At 38.3% G+C, this 26,859-nt stretch overlaps 1 protein-coding gene across 1 annotated transcript in view; it reads right to left on the reverse strand.

Annotated features, from left to right (window-relative positions):
* The window catches only part of LOC138076171 (phospholipid-transporting ATPase ABCA3-like), a 253,186-nt gene that overhangs the window by 194,049 nt on the left and 32,278 nt on the right, over nt 1-26,859 (reverse strand). Inside the window, exons 5-8 of the mRNA XM_068968392.1 lie at nt 25,377-25,633; nt 15,250-15,360; nt 14,370-14,487; nt 430-603 (exon numbers count right to left, since the gene is read on the reverse strand). Coding sequence (XP_068824493.1) covers nt 430-603; nt 14,370-14,487; nt 15,250-15,360; nt 25,377-25,633 — 660 coding nt within the window. The remainder of the gene's footprint in view (nt 1-429; nt 604-14,369; nt 14,488-15,249; nt 15,361-25,376; nt 25,634-26,859) is intronic.

A 26,859-nucleotide genomic window follows, 5' to 3' on the forward strand; every position in this document is an offset into this window, starting at 1 on the left:
GAATACCATATTGGATATTATATTTAGGAATTTATTTTTTTATATATTAGTATTCACACCATATGAGAAAATATATGAATACTATTGAGGGAAGTAGCATAAAGTTGGAAAATTCTTAAGCATATACTGATAAAGAATGGTTAATTAATTATAATACCTCTTTGCAATGAAATACTAAATAGCTTTGTAAAAGAAAAGGGTCTATCTCTATGTGGGAAGAGGTCTAACATATACTTTTAGGTAAATAAGGAAAGTTATAGAATAGAAGGTTAATTCACACAATTGCCTTCATAATAAGAACACAAATCGGAAATAAATAATTTTTATAGTATGTTCTTACCTCTTTACCCACAGTCCCACCCACACTGCCTCTTTCTACATTTCTAGGAATCAAACAGAAAAGGCAAAATTTCCAAGGCAAATGCTTACGTTTTGTTTCGAACTTGACAAGGAGTTTAATCCCCAGTGCCAAAGCAATATTTGGGCTGAGACAGGCAGCTACCTTCATGCTGAGGTTTATCTGTCCATAGTATTGAGAAATGGAATTAAATGGAAAGAAACTGGCAAAATATATGAAGCTTCCAGCAGAAGCAGCCAAACGGGCTGCAAATAAGAAGGAAATTATAAGGTCAATTTAAAGCAATAAAGAAAATAATGAATTATAAATAAATTATAAATAAGTTCATAGGAATACACTAAATGTTTTCATAAGAAAAAAAAAAGAATACACTAAAGGATAAGAACGTAAACTCTATGAGGGAAGAGAATTTATCTTTTTCACCCTCATATCATCGATGTCTGAAACATAGTATGTGTTCAGTTCAGTTCAGTTCAGTTCAGTTGCTCAGTCGTGTCGGACTCTTTGCGACCCCATGAATTGCAGCACGCTAGGCCTTCCTGTCCATCATCATCTCCCAGAGTTCACTCAAACTCACGTCCATTGAATCGGTGATGCCATCCAGCCATCTCGTCCTCTGTCGTCCTCTTCTCCTCCTGCCCCCAATCCCTCCCAGCATCAGAGTCTTTTCCAATGAGTCAGCTCTTTGCATCAGGCGGCCAAACTACTGGAGTTTCAGCTTTAGCATCAGTCCTTCCAAACACCCAGGACTGATCTCCTTTAGAATGGACTGGTTGGATCTCCTTGTAGTCCAAGGGACTCTCAAGAGTCTTCTTCAACACCACAGTTCAAAAGCATCAATTCTTTGGCGCTCAGCTTTCTTCACAGTCCAACTCTCACATCCATACATGACTACTGGAAAAACCATAGCCTTGACTAGACAGGCCTTTGTTGGCAAAGTAATGTCTCTGCTTTTGAATATGCTATCTAGGTTGGTCATAACGTTCCTTCCAAGGAGTAAGCGTCTTAATTTCATGGCTGCAATCACCATCTGCAGTGATTTTGGAGCCCCCCAAAATAAAGTCTGACACTGTTTCCACTGTTTCCCCATCTGTTTCCCATGAAGTGATGGGACCAGATTGCCATGATCTTCGTTTTCTGAATGTTGAGCTTTGAGCCAACTTTTTCACTCTCCTCTTTCACTGTCATCAAGAGGCTTTTTAGTTCCATAAATATTTATTAAATGAATGAATTAATGTATAGGATGACAATGTATAGGATATTTACCACATACAATAAAAACGTGCAGCCATTTAAACAAAGAATCACTCTGACATTTGTTCCTTTCTCCTTTCTAAAACTTATTTATTCATTATTACTTGGTTTGGAGAATTATAAATGTACACCACTAGTATTAACATAAATTTAATATCTTAGTGTTTCTAGAGTTTGAAATTATGGGTTTGAATAATAAGCCATGGATGAAGTTTTTAACACATGCTTTCAATCTAAATTATGATAATCAAAAGAGAATAGTTAAATAAATAGTTAATTATTGAGAGTTGGATATGATTAGGTCCATAAATACAGGATCCTGTAAGCTAGGAAAAGAATTTTTGTCAAGGTTATCATTGAGACAGGAGATCAAGATAGTGGAGTAAGAGGATGTGGTGCTCACTTCTCTTCATGAACACATAAAAAATATACATACACATGTAGAATAATTCTCACTGAAAGCTAACTGCAAACAGGTAGAAAGATTACTGTAAAACCAAAGTTCTAAGAAAGATACTCATAGAATATGATAGGATGGGAAGAAAAACAATCAGGTTGTGGAACCTGTGTCCTTGGGAAGGGAATCAGAGATTGCATGGGTGGACATTTGCCATGGGGACTGAGCAGGTTGAGCCACAGACTGGGTGTCCCAGCTCGCGCGTCCTATATGGAAGAGACAAGCCCCTTGGCTGGTTGGAAAACCATGGAGACAGAAAAGAAGGTTGGAGATGCCTGGACTCCACTTGTGAGGAATGTTCAAGTGCTCGCTTGCCCCAGGCAATGCTGAGAAAGATCTTTTCTAGCAGGTGCAAGGTTTCCTGAGACCACCTCCCTACACTCCTCAGCCCAAGCCAAGCAAAAGCACTAGCACTGCTCACGCCACACTACAGTATGGCACTGGAGCTAGGGTGGTCAGGATTAAAGACTCAAACTTGGGATGCAGAGACAACCCAGTCCCAGGGATGAGCCCAGGTGGGTGGTGGCCATTTTTGGCACCTTCCCAAGTGATGTCCTAGAAGCAACCCAGACTTTTGATGCCAGCAAGGCTGCTGGGCTTCCCACAATTGCCTGTGTGCCCTTGTCCAAGCTGAAAAAACTCTTTGGCCCCACTCACCGCACACATAGTGTGGCATGAGATCTAGGACAGTCACGACTGGGGAAGAGATGTGATTATCAGCTGCATCTGAGCAGAGTGGCAGATGCCCACACAGGCAAAACATTGGACTCCTTTTATGTGCATATGCCCACTTGCTTCAGCACACCCCTCCTTTGAGGCAAAAGTCCTGGTAAGTACTCTGTAAAGTGAAAAGGTTACAATTATATTGTCATCCTTCTTATTTATCTGATAAACAACATCAGATATGCAGATGACACCACCCTTATGGCAGGAAGAGCCTCTTGGTGAAGGTGGAAGGTGGGAGAGAAGAGTAAAAAAGGACTGATGCTGAAGCTGAAGCTCCAATACTTTGGCCACCTGATCTGAAGAGCTGACTCATTGTAAAAGACCCTGATGCTGGGAAAGACTGAAGGCAGGAGGAGAACGAGATGACAGAGGACAAGATGCTTGGACAGCATCACCAACTCAATGGACATGAGTTTGAGCAAACTCCAGATGTTTAAGGATGGGGTCGCAAAGAATTCAGACATGACTGAATGACTGAATAACAAAGCACCTATTTATGGTAAAAACTCTCTAGAAAGCAGCATAAAGGGAACCTAAAACATTGTAATGACCATTTATGACAAACCTCTGGCAAACATCCTACACAATGGTGAGAAGCTGAGAATATTTTTTTCCAAGATCACGAACATGACAAGGATGTCCATTCTCACCAATTTTATTCAACATAATTTTGCTATAGCAATCAGAGAAGAAAAAGAAATAAAGGGAATAAAAATTGGAAAAGAAGAAGTGAAACTTTCACTGTTTGAAGATAACATGATACTATAAATAGAAGATCCTAAAGATGCTACCAGAAAACCACTAGGGCTCATCAATGAATTTGGTAAAGTTGCGGATAACAAATTTAACAGAGAAATCTATTGCATTTCTACACACTAACAACAGAAGATCAGAAACAGAAATTCAAGAAGCAATTTCATTTACCACTGTATCAAAAAGAGTAACATACCTAGGAATAAGCCTACCTAAGGAAACAAAATACGTGTACTCTGAAAACTACAAGATGCTGATGAAAGCAACCAAAGAAGACACAAACAGATGAAAGACATGCCATGGTCATGGATTGGAAGAATCAACATAGTCAAACAAGGAAATCTAAAGACTGAATGCAATCCCTATCAAACTGCCAATGGCATTTTTCACAGAATTGGAACAAAAAATCCAAAACTTTGTATGGAGAAACAAAAGCCTCCATGTAATGAAAGCAATCTCGAGAGAGAAAACAGAGCTGGAAGAATCAGGCTCCCTGACTTCATATTATATTACAAAGCTATAGTCATCAAAACAGTATGGTACTGCCACAAAAAACAGAAATAGAGACCAATGGAAAAGGAATCAGCTATGAAAATATTAGTCACTCAGTCATGTCTGACTCTTTGCAAACCCATGGATTAATTGTAGCCCACCAGGCTCCTTTGTCCATGGAATTCTCAAGGAAGGAATACTGAAGTTTGCCATTTCCTTCTCCAGGGGCATCTTCCCGACCCAGTGATCGAACCCAAGTCTCTTGTGTCTTCTGCATTACAGGCAGATTATTTACCATCTGAGCCACCAGGGAAGCCTGTTAACCAGCTATACCTCAACACCAAAAAAAGTTAAAAATAAATAAAAATCCAGGGTATTTGAGGTATAACTAGGTTGCTTCCATGTCTTGGTTACTTTAAATAATGCTGTAATGGGGTACAGACATCTCTTTGAGAAGTAATTTCAATTCCTTTGATGTATACCTAGAAGTGGGATTGCTGTATCTTATGGTAACTCTATTTGTAATTTTTTGAGAAACCTCAAAACTGTTCTACAGAATGGCTAAAACAATGTATATTCCACCAACTGTATATAAAGTTTCTTTATTCTCCACATCCTCACCAACAGTTGCTATATTTTGTAATCTTGGTAATAGTCAACCTAACAGTTGTGATAATTGAATCTGAATTCCAGATTACCACATCATGAAATTTAAATTTAAATGTCAAGTTTTGAAAAAATTGACAAGGAATACAGAGAAACAAGTGAGGAGAAAATAAATCAACAGCAGTTATCCCTGAGAAAGACCAGATGGTAGATGTTCTAGATCAACAGATTTAGACAAATGTTCTAAGATGCTCACACAGCTAAAGAAAGATGAGGATAAACTCAAGAAAATGATGTATGAACAAAACAAAATATCAATAAAGAAGTGAAAAACATAGAAAGGAATAAAGAAATTCTGAGGCTGAATAATACAATAAAAGCAATGAATATTCAGTAGAGTTTTTCAAAATTGAATTTTCACAGTGAACTTTCTCAGTGAACTTTCAGTTTAGTTCAGTTCAGTCGCTCAGTCATGTCCGACTCTTTGTGACCCCATGCATCATAGCACGCCAGGCCTCCCTGTCCATCACAACTGCTGGAGTTTACACAAACTCATGTCCATCGAGTCAGTGATGCCATCCAGCCATCTCATCCTCTGTTGTCCCCTTCTCTTCCTGCTCCCAATCCCTCCCAGCATCAGGGTCTTTTCCAATGAGTCAACTCTTCGCATGAGGTGACCAAAGTACTGGAGTTTCAGCTTTAGCATCAGTCCTTCCAATGAACACCCGTGACGGATCTCCTTTAGGATGGACTGGCTGGATCTCCTTGCAGTACAAGAGACTCTCAAGAGTCTTCTCCAACACTACAGTTCAAAAGCATCAATTCTTCAGCACTCAGCTTTCTTCACAGTCCAACCTTCTCATCCATACATGACCACTGGAAAAACCATAGCCTGGACTAGAAGGACCTTTGTTGGCAAAGTAATGTTTCTGTTTTTTAATATGCTATCTAGGTTGGTCATAACTTTCCTTCCAAGGAGTAAGCATCTTTTAATTTCATGACTGCAATCACCATCTGCAGTGATTTTGGAGCCCCCCCCAAATTAAGTCAGCCACTGTTTCCACTGTTTCCCCATCTATTTCCCATGAAGTGATGGGACCAGCAAACTAAATAGCATGACATTTAGAAGACTGACAATGAACACATTATAATCAAATTGTTAAAATCTAAAGACAAAGAGTTTGGAAAGGAGCAAAAGAGGATCACATGCAAAGATCCTCATATGATTATTGGAAGAATTTCTAAACAGAAAGTTTGAAGGTCAGGAGGCTGTGGGTGAATATATTCAGATTTCTCAAGGAAAAAAATCAGTAAAAATCAAGAATTCTTAATGCTTCAAACTGTTCTTTTAAGATGAAGGAGAGATGAGTAACAAATAAGTAAAAATTACCTGTCCTGGAGTCTTTCAGGTTGAAAGAAATATAGTTGAGACTATATGAACAAGAAAAGATCTCCAGTAAAAGTAAATTCATGTACAATTCTTAAAGCTAGTATTACTGTATCAACTATACCTCAACTTAAAAAGAGGAATCAGGAGAATCTGAGTCAGAGAAGATTATGTGATGATCAAAGTAGAGGTTGGAATGATGCAATTGCCAAAAGAGTTCATAAGCCAAGAAATGTTGACTGTTTTCAAAAATGGGAAAAAGGCAAGAAAATGTATTTTTTACTATAGGCTCCAAAGGAATACAGTAGTGCTTCTTTTAGCCAAGTGCACACAGGACAGTCTTCAGGATAGAGCATATGTTAGGCCACAAATCAAATCACCAAACTTTTGAGTTAAGATAAATATCATATAAACAATCTTCTTCAACTACAAGAGGACTAGAATACTGAAAATAAAATTGAAAAATTTACAATTTTGTGGAAGTTAAACAGTATACTCCTGAACAACAAATGGATCAAAAAAGAAATAGCAAGAGAAATTAAAAGGTATATAGAGATGAATGAAAATGAAAACATAACATTAAATGAATTAAAAGCAGTACTATGGGGCAAAATTATAGCTATAACTGCTTACTTTGAAAAAAAGGTAGGCTCTCCAATCAATAAATTAACTTCAAAACTTAAGAAACTTGACAAAAACAAAACTGGAAACTATCAATAAAAAATATAAAACTAGAATAAAGAAGGATATGTTAATAATAAAGATTATGGCAGAAATAAATAAAATAGAGAATTGAAAAATAGTAGGGAAAATAAACACTTACATGTGGAACTTAGAAAAATGGGACTGATGAAGTTACTTAAAAAGCAGAAGTGACTTAAAGTTAGAATATGAAGTTATGGCTACCAGGGGAGAAGGTTAGGGTGAGGGATAAATCAGGAACTTGGGATGAACACACACTATATACACAAGATAGATAACCAACAAGGATGTATCATATAGCACAGGGAACTCTATTCAATATTCTGTGATAACCTGAGAAAAGAATCTTAAAGAGAGTGGGTATACATATATTAATATGCATAACAGAATTACTTTGCTGTACACCTGAAACACAGTATTGCAAATAAACTATACACTAATAAAATTAAAATATTAAAAAAAAACATAAGACAAAGAAAAAGTACTAAGATTTTCAATCCATAAGCACAGGATATCTTTCCCTTTATTTGTATTTGCTTTAATTTCTGGTTAATGTTTCAAGTGAACAAGTCTTTCACCTCCTTGGTTTATTTTATTCTTTTTGATTCTATTGTAAGAGGGAAGATTTCCTTCTTTTTTGAGTAGTTCATTGTTAATATATAAAAATATAATTGATTTTTGTATCAGTTACTTTAGTGAATTTTTTTACTTTTTATTTTATTTATTTTTTCATTCTTCCATTTTTTTATTTCTTATTTTTTAAATTTTATTTTTTTACTTTACCATACTGTATTGGTTTTGCCATACATTGACATGAATTTATTTTAAAAAATTTATTTAAATTGGAGGATAATTATTTACAATATTGTGATGGTTTTTGCCTTACATTAATATGAATCAGCCATAGGCATACATTTGTCCCCTCCATTCTGTACCCACCTCCCTCCTTAATCCATCCCTTCAGGTTGTCACAGAGCACTAGCTTTGGGTGCCCTCTGTCATACATCAAACTCCCAACGACTATCTATTTTACATATGGTAATGAATATGTTTTAATGCTATTCTCTCAAATCATCCCACCTACTCCTTCTCCCACTGAATCCAAAAGTTTGTTCTTTATGCCTGTGTCTCCTTTGCTGCCCTGCACATAGGGTTCTTAGTACATCTTTTTGGATTCCACAGATATGTGTTAACATATGGTATTTGTCTTTTTCTGACTTACTTGCCTCTATATAACAGGCTCTAGGTTCATTCACCTCATTAGAACTGCCTTAAATGTGTTCCTTTTTATAGCTGAGTAATATTCCATTGTCTATATATACCACAACTTCTTTATCCATTCATCTGCTGATGGACATTTAGGTTGCTTCCATGTCCTAGCTGTTGTAATAGTGCTGCAATGAACACTGAGGTTTTGTTGTTGTTCACGCACTCATTTGTGTCCAACTTTCTGTGACCCCACAGGCTTCCCTGTCCTTCACTATCTCCTAGAGTTTGCTCAAACTCATTTCCATTGAGTCGATGATGCCATCCAACAATCTCATCCTCTATTGCCCACTTCTCCTGCCCTCAATCTTTCCCAGCATCAGGGTCTTTGCCAATGAGTCGGCTCTTTGGAATAGGTGACCAAAGTATTGGAGGTTTGATCTCCTTGAGGTCCAAGGGACTCTCAAGATTCTCCTCCAACAGTTCAAAAGCATCAGTTCTTCAGCACTCAGCTTTCTTTATACTCCAACTCTCACATCCACACGTGACTACTGAAAAAATCATAGCTTTGACTAGATGGACCTTTGTCTCTGCTTTTTAATATGCACTCTAGGTTGGTCATAGCTCTACTTCCAAGGAGCAAGCCTCTTTTAATTTCATGGCAGCAGTCACCATCTGCAGTGATTTTGGAGCCCCCCAAATTAAAGTCTGTCACTTTCCATTCTTTCCCCATCTATTTGCCATGAAGTGATGGGACCAGATGCCATGATCTTCACTTTTTGAATGTTGAGTTTTAAGCCAGGTTTTTCTCTCTCCTTTTTCACCTTCATCAAAAGTCTCCTTAGTCCCTCTTCACTTTCTGCCATAAGGGTGGTGTCATCTGCATATCTGAGGTTATTGATATTTCTCCTGACAATCTTGATTCCAGCTTGTGCTTCATCCAGCCTGGCATTTCACATGATGTACCCTGCACATAAGTTAAATAAGCAGAGCTATTCACTTTAAAACTTTTAACTGTCTTTAACTATTTTCTTTACTTAAATTGAACACCAGATAGGATGGATAATGTTATAATTTTGCTTCATCTATCAAATTTGATCTAATAAACACAGGAGAAGTAGAACGGTCTATTATACTTATGCCTATTTTTACCCATTTCCATGTTCTTTTCTTTGTGGAGTTTAGAGATTTCTGTTATCTCCTTTCTGCTCAGGAAACTTCCTTTAGCCATTCTTTAATGGTAGTTTTGTAAAACAAATCTCTGTCTTCCTCCTTCTACGGATTTATTTCCTATTTATTCCTGGAGGATAGTTTTCCTGGATACAGAGTTCACTGTTGGTATTTCTTTTCTTCAGCACTTGGAAAAACATGCTGCTTCCTTCTAGTTTAGATGAGAAGTGTGGTTATTCAAACTGACATTCTTCTATAAATAATGCATTATTTTTTGTCTGCTTGTTAGGTTTTTTTCATGGTCTTTAGTTTTCAGAAGTTTAATTATGATGTGTCTTGGCATGAATTTCTTTGAGTTTATCCAATTTGGCATTACCCAATTCCTTGAGACAATATATGTCTGTCTTTCACCAGATTTGATAAAATTTCAGCCATTATTTCTTTGAATACTTTTTTATCTTGAAAACTTTTTCAGTCCCACATTTTTCCTACTCTTCTTTTGAAACTTCATTGATACAAATAAGTGTTAGATATGTGGTTATTGTCCTACATGTCCTTGAGATCCTATATATTTTTCAGTGTATTTTCTCTTTATTCAGAATGTGATTCTACTGAATCTGTCTTCAATTTAACTTATTCTATCTTATCTTTATTCTACATAAGCTTTAAACTTGCTGTTATATTTTTCTATGATTTCCATTTGTTTTTAAAATAATTTCTATTTCTTTGCTGAGATTTCTATTTTCCGATTTGTTTTCATAATTTCTTGCTGAAGCCATTTTTATGATGGTTGCTTATATTGCTTGCCTACAGTTATAATACCTGCTTCACCTTAGTGCTGTGTCTTTTGCAGTGAACGTCATTTCTCATTAATACTGTGATTTTCCTGGTTCTTTGTATGAGTGATTTTCTATCATGTCCTAAGCATTTTAGGTAAAATGAGGCTATGAATCCTAATCTTTTTTAAAAAGCAGGCAGCACACAAAGGTCAGACGGGTGTGGCTGTTCCTCTTCCCTGCTGACACTTCCCTGGGAAAAGCAGGGCACTGATAATACACTGCTTCATTGCAGACAGATGAGGTGGAAGTTCGGACCTCTCTCTGGCCTTGCTAACACCTTTATGAAAGTGGGGAACTGACTCATATCACCTTTTAACCTCTGACGGAGGAAGCTTAGCTCTCTACTGGGCTTTACTGATGCTAGATGATGGGAGATGTGGAAGGAATGCTGACTAGTTTTGCACACTTGTTCAGTTTCTTATTGCTGTTGGGTAGATGTGGAGGATTAGCTGGTTGCAAGGATGCTTATTAGAACTGATTTGTACTACCTGTTAAGTATTATTGATACTGTATGTGGATGGAAACTTAATTCACTACTGGACACTGATGGCAGTAAACTGTCAAGGGAGTTATTAATTGAATAGTGCCTGACTCTGGAAAGATGGGATTGAGATGATCAACTTCTTTGTTGACTCTGACTCAGCCATGAATATAGAGGTGCAGTGGTTTTTCACTTAGTGTTGGGCTGGAATAGGGTAAGTATTGCCAAAATCTTTTCTATTGTTAGGGCACCAACTTCCTAGTCTTTTGATGTGGGAAAACAGGCTTTGTTTGGAACTTTTTGTATGTTGTTAGTTATAGACTAGACACTTTTGAAGTGCTTTTTCAAAGATATATGAGTAGCAGTAAGAAATCCCAAGAAAGTAAACGTCAAGTCAATTCCTCAAGTTTCAAGGTTTCTAGGCAGCCTTTCTTCTTCTTTATAACTTTCGGGGACTTTCTATTCTTGTTCATTGTCATAGCTGAGATTTTTAATTTTGAGGAGAACTTGGGCTGAATTAAAAATAAGTTTGATCTCCTTGCAGTCCAAGGGACTCTCAAGGGTCTTCTCCAACACCACAGTCCAGAAGCATCTCTTTGGTATTCAGCTTTCTTTACAGTCCAACCCTCATACATGACTACCGGAAAAACCATAGCCTTGACGAGATGGACCTTTGTTGTCAAAGTAATGTCTCTGCTTTTTAATATGCTGTCTAGGTTTGTCATAGCTTTTCTTCCAAGGAGCAAGTGTCTTTCAATTTCATGATGGCAGTCACCATCTGCAGTGATTTTGGAGCCCCCCAAAATAAAATCTGTCACTGTTTCCATTGTTTTCCCATCTATTTGCCATGAAGTGATGGGACCAGATGCCATAATCTTAGTTTTCTGAATGTTGAGTTTTAAGTCAGTTTTTTTCACTCTCCTCTTTCACTTTCATCAAGAGGCTCTTTAGTTCTTCTTCACTTTCTGCCATAAAGGAGGTGTCATCTGCATATCTGAGGTTATTGATATTTCTTCTGGCAATCTTGATTCTAGTTTGTGCTTCATCCAGCCCAGCATTTCTTATGATATACTTTGCATATAAGTTAAATAAGCAGGGTGACAATATACAGCCTTGATGTACACCTTTCCCCATCTGGAACTAGTCTGTTGTTCCATGTCCAGTTCTAACTGTTGCTTCTTGACCTGCATGCAGATTTCTCAGGAGGCAGGTAAGGTGGTCTGGTACTCCCATCTCTTTAAGAATTTACCAGAGTTTGATGTGATCCACACAGTCAAAGGCTTTGGTGTAGTCAATAAGGCTCAGTCAAACCAGTCAATCCTAAAGGAAATTAGTTCTGAATATTCATTGGAAAGACTAAAGCTGAAACTCCAATACTTTGGCCACCTGATGCGAAGAAATGACTCATTTGAAAAGACCCTGATGCTGGGAAAGATTGAAGGTGGTTGGAGAAGGGGATGACAGAAGATGGCATCATTGACTCAATGGACATGAGTTTGAGTCAACGCTGGGAGTTGGTGATGGACAGGGAAGCCTGGCATGCTTCAGTCCATGGGGTCACAAAGAGTTGGACATGACTGAGCAACTGAACTGAAAAATAAGTTTAAATACTATTAATATTTTAATTGTTCTAGATGGAAGAGTCATTCTAATTATTTAGTCTATTATACCACCAGAAATGTCTTTTTTTCTTAAGTTTTTATAAATACACTAACTCTTATCTGACAATCTTGTTTTTTTTAATCTTATTTTGATTTTCAACACATTATTTTCTGTTTTAGCTCAACATATTATTTTTCTTTATCCACAATTTTGTTAATTGTTTTGTTGAGGTCCTCAAGACCACCTCTGGATTCAGTCACTTTCTAGGACAATTCAAGGATATAGCATATAGTCATACTCAAGAGTTATGGTGAATAAATAATGATGCTATAATAACAATGTAAGGATACAAAGCCCATTCATTGAAGGGAAAAGGAGCATGGGGCAAAGTGCAGATGGAAACAGGCACTAGTTTACAAGAGTTCTCTCTCAGTGAAATCACACAGGTTATGTTTAATTCCTCTAGCAAGGAATTGTGACAACATATATAAAATACTGTTGGCCAGATATTCATTAGAGATTGAGGGACTAAGGTTTTTGTTGGGAGCTTGTCACATAGGTGTACCTAACATATATTGACTCAAGACTCCCAGAAAGAAAGCCTGTGTTTAGTATAAAAACTGCTTGTACAAGCACTTTAGGAACCATGAGCCACTCTTACTATTTAGAGAATGGGGAGAATCTTCTAAAAATGTAAGTTCTTAGATGCCAAGCAAAGGTCAACCTTTCTAGGAAGGCTTTCTAAGGAAATGAGTTTCAGGCCTGTTATGTTAATTCCTTTCAGCACAATTCTGAATACTAATTGTGAATTGTGAAGACCAATCAGCTGATATTTGTGATAATATGCAGGTCAGGAAGCAACAGTTAGAACTGGACATGGAATAACAGACTGGTTCCAAATAGGAAAAGGAGTAAGTCAAGGTTGTATATTGTCACCCTGCTTATTCAACTTATCTGCAGAGTACATCATGAGAAATGCTGGGCTGGATGAAACACAAGCTGGAATCAAGTTTTCTGGGAGAAATATCAATAACCTCAGATATGCAGATGATACCACCCTTATGGCAGAAAGTAAAGAACTGAAGAGCCTCTTGATGAAAGTGAAAGAGGAGAGTGAAAAAGTTGGTTTAAAGCTCAACATTCAGAAAACTAAAATCATGGCATCTGGTCCCATCACTTCATAGCAAATAGATGGGGAACCAGTGTCAGACTTTATTTTTGGGGGCTTCAAAATCACTGCAGATGGTGACTACAGCCATGAAATTAAAAGATGCTTACTCCTTGGAAGGAAAGTTATGACCACACTAGAGAGCATATTCAAAAGCAGAGACATTACTTTGCCAACAAAGGTCCGTCTAGTCGATGATTTTTCCAGTAGTCACGTATGGATGTGAGAGTTGGAGTATAAAGAAAGCTGAGCACCGAAGAATTGATGCTTTTGAACTGTGGCCACCTGATGCGAAGAGCTGACTCATCTGAAAAGACCCTGATGCTGGGAAAGATTGAAGGCGGGAGGAGAAGGGGACAACAGAGCATACGGTTGGATGGCATCATCGACTCAATGGACATGAGTTTGAGTAAACTCTGGGAGTTGGTGATGGACAGGGAGGCCTGGCGTGCTGCAGTCCATGGGCCTGCAGAGTTGGACATGACTGAGCAACTGAACTGAACTGAAGTGATTAAAGGTTATATTTTGATACTTAAAAGTCTTACTGCAAAAATATATTTATACACTAAAATTATTTAATAGGGACTCTACTTGTTCAATACAGAAAATACAGGAGGAATAATGCTTAATAGGTGTGGTATAAAAAAGAAATATTCCTTAATTTTGGGGGAAGTTATTAAAAATTGTCAATAGAAAATTATTTCTATAAGATCTGTAGTAGGCCAATCTGGGGTTATCTGATAATATATATCTTTCTCATGTGGGCTTTCACAAAGAATCAATTTTTGTTTGTCTATGTATGTGATACAGTGTCTTACCACATGGTAAGTACACAAAGGACATGCTGAATAAATGAATGAATGAATACTTCCCTTGATTTGCTTTTGGAAGTGATTTGAAATCAACTTCTGCAGGAAGCACTGTTTAATTTATCCTAAGTTCCAACTGGTAACAATCTTATTTTATATACTGTTTTTATACATGCATTGGGCAGTATTAAATTTCAGTGCACCCTCTACCTCCTGTCAAATCATTTCATGTGCAATTCATCTATGTTAGAATGTATGTCAAGACTGCATGTGAGATAGCTACATGGAACTCCCAAATATGGCCTTATTTTTGGTCAATTAAAAAGGTAATTCTATTACAGGAGAAGTCTCAGACTCACCTTTATTAAAGAATGTGCTAACCATAAAGCCAAAGAATATTGAAGCAATGGCATAACACATAAGAAAGACAAAGATGAAACTATAGTCACTGTAGCAGAAGACTGGATCACTGAAAATCTACAATAAAACAATTATGACATTTTGTAAAATATGCAAAAAGTAGTACCATTAAACACAAGGGAAGAGGGAGAAAACTATGGCCCTGAAGAAACAGATCACACTGCCCAGTGACTGAAACTCAACAAGATGCCAAGTTAGCTAATTAACTTATTTCTTACAGAAGGATTAATGTTTTTCTCAGAGATTTGGCAGTGTCTGAATTTCCATAAAAGCCATTTTTCATTCTCTTGAAAACCTGAGACTAATCAGTCCATACTATGATTGCTTTTTCCTTCCCAAAGGATAGTTGCAGCAGGTTGCAATCTACTGGAACTAAAATGTTAGATGTAACAGCCACATACGGCATGTAGCTATTAAACACTTGAAACATTAAGCACTTGAAACGTATCTAGTGTGACTGAGGAGCTGACTTTTTATTTTCATTGAATTTTAGTTATTTTTAACTTAAACTTGAAAGATAAAACAGTGTCAAATACAGATAAAGTATTTCTAATGAAAATACAGTGTACAAATTGAGATGTGCTCTAAATATGAAACATACACTTGAGTTATAAGTGTTTAGTATAGAAAAGAATGTAAAATATCTCAATTTTTAAATTGCATACTGAAATAATATTTTGTATATACTGGCTAAATAATATACATTATTAAAATAATTTCACCTTTTCATTTTTAAAATTTCTAGTAGCTACTAAAATCCTAATAGTACATGTATGACTCATTTCTATTGGGCGGCATGAAACTAACACTTGCCTTGGCAAAGACTAACACACATATCAAACAGACAATAAAGATATAAAAAAAGAAGAACATGAAGAAATACGCAGCCCAGATCATCCAACTTTTAAGTCCAATTGTAAGCTGGTACTCCTGTAGGAAATTCAAAACAAATCAAATATTAAATATATCAGCAATTCATAACATTTTCACATACATTTAAAAACTACATTCTCATAAAAACATATTTAAATGGATAATATCATTTTATGAGTGAAAAAATCAAGGCTCAGAAAGTCATGTGTGTTGATTACACTTATGCAGTTAGTAAGGGCAGTTCAGTTCAGTTCAGTCCCTCAGTCATGTCCGACTCTTTGCGACCCCATGAATCGCAGCACGCCAGGCCTTCCTGTCCATTACGAACTCCCGGAGTTCACTCAGACTCATGTCCATTGAGTCAGTGATGCAATCCAGCCATCTCATCCTCTGTGGTCTCCTTCTTCTCCTGCCCCCAATCCCTCCCAGCATCAGGGTCTTTTCCAATGAGTCAACTCTTTGCATGAGGTGGCCGAAGTACTGGAGCTTCAGCTTTAGCATCATTCCTTCCAAAGAAATCCCAGGGCTCATCTCCTTCAGAATGGACTGGTTGGATCTCCTTGCAGTCCAAGAGACTCTCAAGAGTCTTCTACAACACCACAGTTCAAAAGCATCAATTCTTCGGCGCTCAGCCTTCTTCACAGTCCACCTCTCACATCCATACATGACTACTGGAAAAAACATAGCCTTGACAAAACGGACCTTAGTCGGCAAAGTAATGTCTCTGCTTTTGAATATGCTATCTAGGTTGGTCATAACTTTTCTTCCAAGGAGTAAGCGTCTTTTAATTTCATGGCTGCAATCACCATCTGCAGTGATTTTGGAGCCCAAAAAAATAAAGTCTGACACTGTTTCCACTGTTTCCCCATCTATTTCCCATGAAGTGATGGGACCGGATGCCATGATCTTCGTTTTCTGAATGTTGAGCTTTAAGCCAACTTTTTCACTCTCCTCTTTCACTTTCATCAAGAGGCTTTTGAGTTCCTCTTCACTTTCTGCCATAAGGGTGGTGTCATCTGCATATCTGAGGTTATTGATATTTCTCCCGGCAATCTTGATTCCAGCTTGTGTTTCTTCCAGCCCAGCATTTCTCATGATGTACCCTGCATACAAGTTAAATAAGCAGGGTGACAACATACAGCCTTGACGTACTCCTTCTCCTATTTAGAACCAGTCTGTTGTTCCATGTTCAGTTCTAACTGTTGCTTCCTGACCTGCATACAGATTTCTCAAGAGGCAGGTCAGGTGGTCTGGTATGCCCATCTCTTTCAGAATTTTCCAAAGTTTATTGTGATCCACACAATCAAAGGCTTTGGCATAGTCAATAAAGCAGAAATAGATGTTTTTTTGGAATTCTCTTGCTTTTTCCATGATCCAGAGGATGTTGGCAATTTGATCTCTGGTTCCTCTGCCTTTTCTAAAACCAGCTTGAACATCAGGAAGTTTACGGTTCACGTAACCCTGAAGCCTGGTTTGGAGAATTTTGAGCATTACTTTACTAGCGTGTGAGATGAGTGCAATTGTGCGGTAGTTTGAGCATTCTTTGGGATTTCCTTTTTTTGGGATTGGAATGAAAACTGACCTTTTCCAGTCCTGTGACCACTGCTGTTTTCCAAATTTGTTGGCATATTGAGTGCAGCACTTTCACAACATCATTTCTCAGGATTTGAAACAGCTCAACTGGAATTCCATCACCTCCACTAGCTTTGTTCGTAGTGATGCTTTCTAAGGCCCACTTGACTTCACATTCCAGGATGTCTGGCTCTAGTTGAGTGATCACACCATCGTGATTATCCAGGTCATGAAGATCTCTTTTGTACAGTTCTTCCGTGTATTCTTGCCACTTCTTCTTAATATCTTCTGCTTCTGTTAGGTCCATACCATTTCTGTCCTTTATCAAGCCCATCTTTGCATGAAATGTTCCCTTGGTATCTCTAATTTTCTTGAAGAGATCTCTAGTCTTTCCCATTCTGTTGTTTTCCTCTATTTCTTTGCATTGATCACTGAAGAAGGCTTTCTTATCTCTTCTTGCTATTCTTTGGAACTCTGCATTCAGATGCTTATATCTTTCCTTTTCTCCTTGGCTTTTTGCTTCTCTTCTTTTCACAGCAATTTGTAAGGCTTCCCCAAACAGCCATTTTGCTTTTTTGCATTTCTTTTCCATGGGGATGGTCTTGATCCCTGTCTCCCGTACAATGTCACGAACCTCATTCCATAGTTCATCAGTCACTGTATCTATCAGATCTAGTCCCTTAAATCTATTTCTCACTTCCACTGACAGAATGTGGTCCTCTGGAGAAAGGAATGGCAAACCATTTCAGTATTCTTGCCTTGAGAACCCATGAACAGTATGGAAAGGCAAAATGGTAGGATACTGAAAGAGGTACTCCCCAGGTCAGTAGGTGCCCAATATGCTACTGGAGGTCAGTGGAGAAATAACTCCAGAAAGAATGAAGGGATGGAGTCAAAGCAAAAACAATACACAGCTGTGGATTTGACTGGTGATAGAAGCAAGGTCTGATACTGTAAACAGCAATATTGCATAGGAACCTGGAATGTCAGGTCCATGAATCAAGGCAAATTGGAAGTGGTCAAACAAGAGATGGCAAGAGTGAACGTCGACATTCTAGGAATCAGCGAACTAAAATGGACTGGAATGGGTGAATTTAACTCAGATGACCATTATATCTACTACTGTGGGCAGGAATCCCTCAGAAGAAATGGAGTAGCCATCATGGTCAACAAAAGAGTCTGAAATGAAGTACTTGGATGCAATCTCAAAAATGACAGAGTGATCTCTGTTCGTTTCCAAGGCAAACCATTAAATATCACAGTAATCCAAGTCTATGCCCCAACCAGTAACGCTGAAGAAGCTGAAGTTGAACAGTTCTATGAAGACCTACAAGACCTTTTAGAACTAACACCCAAAAAAGATGTCCGTTTCATTATAGGGGACTGGAATGCAAAAGTAGGAAGTCAAGAAACACCTGGAATAACAGGCAAATTTGGCCCTGGAATGTGGAATGAAGCAGGGCAAAGACTAATAGAGTTTTGCCAAAAAAATGCACTGGTCATAGCAAACACCCTCTTCCAACAACACAAGAGAAGACTCTACACATGGACATCATCAGATGGTCAACACCGAAATCAGATTGATTATATTCTCTGCAGCAAAAGATGGAGAAGGTCCATACTGTCAACAAAAACAAGACCAGGAGCTGACTGTGGTTCAGATCATGAACTCATTACCAAATTCAGACTGAAATTGAAGAAAGCAGGGAAAACTGCTAGACCATTCAGGTATGACCTAAATCAAATCCCTTATGATTATACAGTGGAAGTGAGAAACAGTAAAGGCAGTACTGACATTCAAATCTTTTTCTCTTGAGTTCAGAAATCTTTTGTCAACCTTACACCTAGTATTAAACCAAAATGGAGAGCATTTAAAATTAAACTTTGAAATATCAAGATTAAGATCTCTTTTCCATTATATCCACTTCCAGGGATATTAGATAAATGTGTTTATGGCTTCTTTCTTTTTTAAAAAATTCAATTGTAAATTAGAAGTCAGCAGTACTTCTTATACTTGTTCTTTGTAGGCAATGAGTCTTTTCCTTGTCTCTAGTTTGTCTCTGAGCTTTTTGGAACTGTGGTTTGATGTCTATCATTAATTTTGTAAAAGTCTCTGCTATTATTTCTTTAACTCTATTTTCACATCTCCTTTTTGAATTTCAATTATATACACGCTATATCATTGACAGTGTCCTATAGCTTTTCAATGTTTTCTTCTGAATCTTTACATAGTGTTTTCTTTTTTCACTTGTTTGTGTAATTTCAACTTTCTTGTACTCAATTTTTGATTTTTTCCTCATCAAGGTCAAGTCTACTTATGAGTCTGTCAAAGGCATTCTTCATTTTTGTCAGCACGCTTTTTTTTTTTTAATTTCTAGCAATTCCATTTGACTCCTTATAGCTTGCTGTTTCCAATCAGTTCAGTTCAGTTCAGTTGCTCAGTCGTGTCTGACTCTTTGAAACCCCATGGACTGCAGCATACCAGGCCTCCCTGTCCATCACCAACTTCCAGAGTTGACTCAAACTCATGTCCATTGAGTCGGTGATGCCATCCTCTGTCATCCCCTTCTCCTCCCACCTTCAATCTTTCCCAGCATCAGGGTCTTTTCAAATCAGTCAGTTCTTCGCATTAGGTGGCCAAAGTATTGGAGTTTCAGGTTCAACATCAGCCCTTCCAATGAACATTCAGGACTGATTTCCTTTAGGATGGACTGGTTGGATCTCCTTGCAGTCCAAGGGACTCTCAAGAGTCTTCTCCAGCACCACAGTTCAAAAGCATTAATTTTTCAGTGCTCAGCTGTTTCCAATAGCATTACCTATCTGATCGTGCATGTTATCTGATGTGCTGAAAAGAGAAAGCTTGACACTACTATTTTTAAAGAAGCCATGTTTGTAAGATTGGCCTTTGGTTGGTATATGGAAATTTGGGTGATAAACCACTCCCTTCACTGATAGAAAACATTTTCTAAATGATAAGTGTAGCTGACTATGCCTGTTTGGACAAATAATATGGTGTATGCTGGATATCTGCTGTCTAGGAGTTTGGAATTTTGGTATGTGGTAGGCCAAAGGTGCTTATATACTATAACCAGCATGCCAATCAAAACCTTGGATGCTGAATCTCTAATGGATTTCTCTGGACAAGAACATCACAAATATGTTGCTGGGTTTTCATCACTGGTGCAAGAGTATGCCGTGTGACCTCTTGTGAAATTACTTGCCGAAGCCTGCAGGTTAATTACTCTAGGCTTTGCCCGTGTCATTTTCTCCTATGATTCAGCTATCACCTACACTTACTCTACCATTAAAAGAAACCTTAGCTGTTAGCATACCTACATGCTGAGTCCCATGAATCCTTCAAGTGAATTTCAGAAAATAGGGATGGTCTGAAGGATCCTGTACACATCTACCTTTTCCTTTAGTGCCTTAAATTATTAATCACAGTAATTTAAACTGTGAAGCATGGGTCAGCAGTGGACCGCAGCAGGGCCGGGGGCACTGAATGCCCCAGTGGTGCACACGACCTTTTGAAGAAGGTCCTTCAATTATCATCATCACCTTCACCATAGTTTGGCCTCAGGCCAAACAACTGGGAGGGAACACAGCCCTACCCATCAATAGGAAATTGGACTGAAGATTTACTGAGCATTGCCCCACCCATTGGAACAAGACCCAGTTTCCCACTCAGTCAGTCTCTCCCATCAGGAAGTTTCCATAAGCCTCTTACAGACAGAATGAAAACAACAATCACAGAAAACTAATCAAACTGATCACATGGACCACAGTCTTGTCTAACTCAATGAAACTATGAGCCATGCCATGTAGGGCCACCCAAGATGGAAGGGTCATGGTGGAGAGTTTTGACAAAATGTGGTCTACTAGAGAAGGGAATGGCAAGCCACTTCAGTATTCTTGACTTGAGAACCCCATGAACACTTTGAAAAGGCAAAAAGATAGGACACTGAAAGATGAACTCCCCAGGTTGGTAGGTACTCAATATGCTACTGGAGAAGAGTGGAAAATTCTGAAAGAGATGGGAATACCAGACCAACTGACCTGCCTCTTGAGAAATCTATATGCAGGTCAGGAAGCAGCAGTTAGAACTGGACATGGAACAACAGACTGATTCCAAATAGGAAAAGGAGTACATAAAAGCTGTATATTGTCACCCTGCTTATTTAACTTCTATGCAGAGTACATCATGAGAAACACTGGGCTGGATGAAACACAAGCTAGAATTAAGATTGCTGGGAGAAAAATCAATAATCTCAGATATGCAGATGACACCACCCTTATGGGAGAAACTGAAGAAGAACTGAAGAGCCTCTTGATGAAAGTGAAAGAGGAGAGTGAAAAAGTTGGCTGAAAGCTCAACAATCAGAAGACTAAGATTATGGCATCTGATCCCATCATTTCATGGCAAATAGATGGGGAAACAATGGAAACAGTGGCAGACTTTTGTTTTTTTTGGGTTCTAAAATCACTGCAGATGATGACTGCAGCCATGAAATTAAAAGACGCTTACTCCTTGGAAGGAAACTTATGACCAAACTAGAGAGCATATTAAAAAGCAGAGACATTACTTTGCCAACAAAGGTCTGTCTAGTCAAGGCTATGGTTTTTTCAGTAGTCATGTATGGACGTGAGAGTTGGAGTATAAAGAAAGCTGAGTGCCGAAGAATTGATGCTTTTGAACTGTGGTGTTGGAGAAGACTCTTGAGAGTCCCTTGGACTTCAAGGAGATCCAACCAGTCCATCCTAAAGGTCAATCCCAAGTGTTCATTGGAAGGATTGATGTTGAAGATGAAACTCCAAATTTTGGCCACCTGATGTGAAGAGCTGACTCATTTAAAAAGACCCGGACGCTGGGAAAGATTGAAGGCAGAAGAAGAAGGGGATGACAGAAGATGAGATGGTTGGATGGCATCACCAACTCAATGGCCATGAATTTGGGTAAACTCCGGGAGTTGGTGGAGGACAGGGAGACCTGGCGTTCTGCAGTCCATGGGGTCGCAAAAAGTCAGATATGACTTAGTGACTGAACTGAACTTTACAGTGGAGAAATGACTCCAGAAAAAATGAAGAGATGGAGCCAAAGCAAAAACAACACCCAGTTGTGGATGTGACTGGTGATGGAAGTAAAGTCTGATGTTGTAAAGAACAATATTGAATAGGAACCTGGAACGTTAGGTCCATGAATCAAGGCAAATAGGAAGTGGTCAAACAGGAGATGGCAAGAGTGAACATCGACATTTTAAGAATCAGTGAACTAAAATGGACTGGAATGGGTGAATTTACTTCAGATGACCGTTATATCCACTACTGTGGGCAAGAATCCCTTAGAAGAAATGGAGTAGCCCTCATAGTCAGCAAAAGAGGCTGAAATGCAGTACCTGGATGCAGTCTCAAAAACAACAGAATGATCTCTGTTCATTTCCAAGGCAAGCCATTCAACATCACAGTAATCCAAGTATATGCCCAACCACTAATACTGAGGAAGCTGAAGTTGAATGGTGCTATGAAGACCCACAAGACCTTCTATAACTAACACCCAAAAAAGATATCCTTTTCATTATATGGGATTGGAATGTAAAAGTAGGAAGTCGAGAGATACTCGGAGTAACAGGCAAATTTGGCCTTGGAGTACAAAATGAAGCAAGGCAAAGGCTAACAGAGTTCTGTCAAGAGAACTAGTCATAGCAAACACCCTCTTCCAACAACACAAGAGATGACTGTACACATGGACATCACCAGATGGTCAATACCAAACTCAGATTGATTATATTCCTTGCAGCAAAGATGAAGAAGCTCTACACAGTTAGCAAAAACAAGACCATGAGCTGACTGTGACCCAGATCATGAACTCCTTATTGCAAAATTCAGACTTTCGCAAAATTGAAGAAAGTAGGAAAGACCACTAGACCATCCAGCTGTGACCTAAATCAAATCCCTTATGATTATACAGTGGAAGCAACAAATAGATTCAAGGAATTAGATCAGATAGACAGAGTGCTTGAACAATTATGGAGGTTCATGATATTGTACAGGAGGCAGTGATCAAGACCATCCCCAAGAAAAAGAAGTGCAAAGAGGCAAAATGGTTGTCTGAAGAAGCCTTATAAATAGTTGAGAAAACAAGAGAAGCTAAAGGCAAAGGAGAAAAGGAAAGATACACCCATTTGAACACAGGGTTCCAAAGAATAGCAATGAAAGATAAAAAAGCCTTCCTTGGTGATCAATGCAGACAAACAGAGGAAAACAACAGAATGGCAAAGAGATCTCAAGAGATCTCTTCAAGAAAATTAGAGATACCAAGGGAACATTTTATGCAAAGATGGGCACAATAAAGGACAGAAATGGTAGGGGCCTAACAGAAGCAGAAGATATTAAGAAGACGTGGCAAGAATACACAGAAGAACTATACAAAAAAGATCTTCATGACCCAGATAACCATGATAGTGTGTTCACTCACCTAGAGCCTGACATCCTGGAATGCAGTCAAGTGGGCCTTAGGAAGCATCACTGTGAACAAAGATAGTGGAGGTGATGGAATTCTAGTTGAGCTATTTCAAATCCTAAAAGATGATGCTGTGAAACTGTTGCACTCAGTATGCCAGCAAATTTGGAAAACTCAGCATGGCCACAGGACTGGAAAAGATCAGTTTTCATTCCAATCTCAAAGAAAGGCAATGCCAAAGAATGCTCAAACTATTGCACAATTGCATTCATCTCACATGCTAGCAAAGTAATGCTCAAAATTCTCCAAGCCAGGCTTCAATAATACGTGAACCAGGAACTTCCAGATGCTTAAGTTGGATAAAGAAAAGGCACATGAAGCAGAGCTCCAACTGCCAACATCTGCTGGATCATTGAAAAAGTAAGAACATTCCAGAAAAACATCTACATCTGCTTTATTGACTATGCTAAAGCCTTTGACTGTGTGCATCACAACAAACTGTGGAAAATTCTTCAAGAGATGGGAATACTAGAGCACCTTACCTGCCTCTTGAGAAATCTGTATGCAGGTCAAGAAGGAACAGTTAGAACTGGACATCGAACAACAGACTGGTTTCAAATTGGGAAAGGAGTATGTCAAGGCTGTATATTTCACCCTGCTTAGTTAACTTACATGCAGAGTACATCATGTAAAATGCTGGGCTGGATGAAGCACAAACTGGAATATGTCCAGGAGAAATATCAATAACCTCAGATATACAGATGACAACACCTTTGTGGCAGAAAGTAAAGAAGAACTAAAGAGCCTCTTGAGGAAAGTGAAAGAGGAGAGTGAAAAAGTTGGCTTAAAATTCAACATTCAAAAAACTTCGAAGATCATGGCATTCATTTCCATCACTTCATGGCAAATAGATGGGGAAACAATGGAAATGGTGATAGACCTTATTTTTTGGGGGTCCAAAACCACTGCAGATGATGACTGCAGTCATGAAATTAAAAGACATTTACTCCTTGGAAGAAAAGCTATGACCAACCTAGACAGCATATTAAAAAGCAGAGACATTACATTGCCAACAAGGTCCATCTAGTCAAAGCTATGGTTTTTCCAGTAGTCATGTATGGATGTGAGAGTTGGAGTATAAAGAAAGCTGAGCGCTGAAGAATTGATGCTTTTGAACTATGGTGTTGGAGAAGACTCTTGAGAGTCCCTTGGACTGCAAGGAAATCCAACCAGTCCATCCTAAAGAAAATCAGTGCTGAATATTCATTGGAAGGACTGATGCTGAAGCTGAAACTCCAATACTTTTGGCCACCTGATGCAAAGAACTGCCTCACCAGAAAGCTCCCCAATGCTGGGAAAGATTGAAGGCGGGAGGAGAAGGGCAAAAGGGATGAGACAGTTGGATGGCATCACTGACTTGATGAGCTTGAGTAAACTCCGGGAGTTGGTGATGGACAGGGAAGTCTGGAGTGCTGCAGTCCATGGGGTGGCAAAGAGTCCAACACGACTGAGTGACTGAACTGAACTGAAAACTTGTCTGGTGTTTCTAACAACTTTGACTTATCTGAGTCTGATTTTGATTACAGATTTGTCTCTTTGAAACATTTTTTTCTTAATTTTTAGTGTGGCTTACAATCCTTTGTTGAAAATCACACATGTTAGCTAGGGGAGCATATATGAAGGTAAATAGGCCTATGTGTGAGGCTTCATATTAGATTAGCTAGGACTTGAATTGTTTGAAATTGTTACTGTAAGTACTAGAAACATCAAGTTCGTCTAGTGACCTTTTACCGTGTCCCTTCTTGCCATCAGGTTTTACTTTTACCTTTCTGCTGCTCCACCGTTTGCTTCTGGAAATCGGCTAGCTTGGTATTCACTCTTCCTGCTCTGTATTTGTTGTTACTGGGATATAATCTGCTTCTATGGGATGCAACAACCATCCACAATGCTGAACATGCAGAAATAATCCAATCCTCTGTGTAACAGAACTCTACATGCTTAAAAATCCTTTAAAGAAACTTTATAAGAAAATAAATTGGATTACCTTCAATTTTTTTTCCTTTTCCCATACAATAGATCGAATGATGGAAAGTACAATTGGAGAGAACATGAGTACGAACATCAAAGGAAGGAAACTACCAGTGAGCAAAAGTAATCCGTCATCAGGATAAGCTGGATATGGAAATCTCTGTACAAAGATGTTGATATCATCAAACAACTGTCTAGCACTGCTCTCATGATATAGAATGATGGCCTTATCTAAGGCATGCTGTATAGCCAGGAATCCTTCTCTGATGTACCCTATATGATAAAATAAACATCATCAAGTAAAACATGCTAAAGAACATCTAATCAGACACATGCAAAAAGCAAGGTAATTCAAGTCAGTCACAGTTTATCACATATAGAACCTGAACTTAGTGTTGCATCAGGGCCAACTGAACATAATAGCTCTGAGAACCTATTATAGTTCTCACACAGAAATAAGAGTTCCTTCTTCAGATGAATCTAATTCACATCTTCTAAAAATTAAATATATTTAATAAGAGTGGTAGACTTGGTAAATGTAATTCATATTTACAAAAAATGCAACTTTAATTAAACACTGGTGAGATGAAGACTTGGAAATGTAAAATAAGATGTGAAAGTCAGATTGACAGATATATATATATACAGTTTGGACCCCAAGGAAAATTGTTTCAGTGAAACCAAGTTATCCATAAAGCTAAAAGGCAGTTTAGGAAGTAACTTGCTTTTTTTTTTTACTTATTTTTTTAACTTGGAATGTGCTTTTAATTTACAAATATAGAGCCCTATGCATGGTAAAATAGGTAAGACTAACAAAAAATAATTACACCTGGGATAGACTCAAACTGCTTTTTTTAAAAACTGAAGCATAGTTGATTTACAATAATGTGATAGTGTCAAGTGTACAGCATAGTAACTCAGGTACATTTTTTCAGATTATATTCAACTAGAGGTTAGTATAAGAAATTGAATATAATTCCATATACAATAAACTCTTGTTGTTTATCTATTTTATGTATTTTGTAGTTGTTCAGTCACTCAGTCACGTCCGACTCTTTGTGATACCATAGACTGCAGCATGGCAGGCTTTCCTGTCCTGAACCATCTCCCAGAGCTTGCTCAAACTCATGCCCAATGATTTCGTGATGCCATCCAACCATCTCATCTTCTGTTGTCCCCTTCTCCACCTGCCTTCAATCTTTCCCAGCATCAGGGTCTTTTCTAATGACTCAGCTCTTCACACCAGGTGGCCAAAGTTTGGAGTTTCATCTCATCTTCAACATCAATCCTTCCAATGAATGCTCAGGATTGACCTTTAGGATGGACTGGTTGGATCTCCTTGAAGTCCAAGGGACTCTCAAGAGTCTTCTCCAGCACCATGGCTCAAAATCATCAATTCTTTGGTGCTCAGTTACCTTTATGGTCCAACTCTCAGATCCATACATGACTACTGGAAAAGCCATAGCTTTGACTATATGGACTTTAGTTGGCAAGGTGAT

This window comes from Capricornis sumatraensis, chromosome 3 (genome assembly GCF_032405125.1).
Source record: "Capricornis sumatraensis isolate serow.1 chromosome 3, serow.2, whole genome shotgun sequence".
NCBI lineage: Eukaryota > Metazoa > Chordata > Mammalia > Artiodactyla > Bovidae > Capricornis > Capricornis sumatraensis.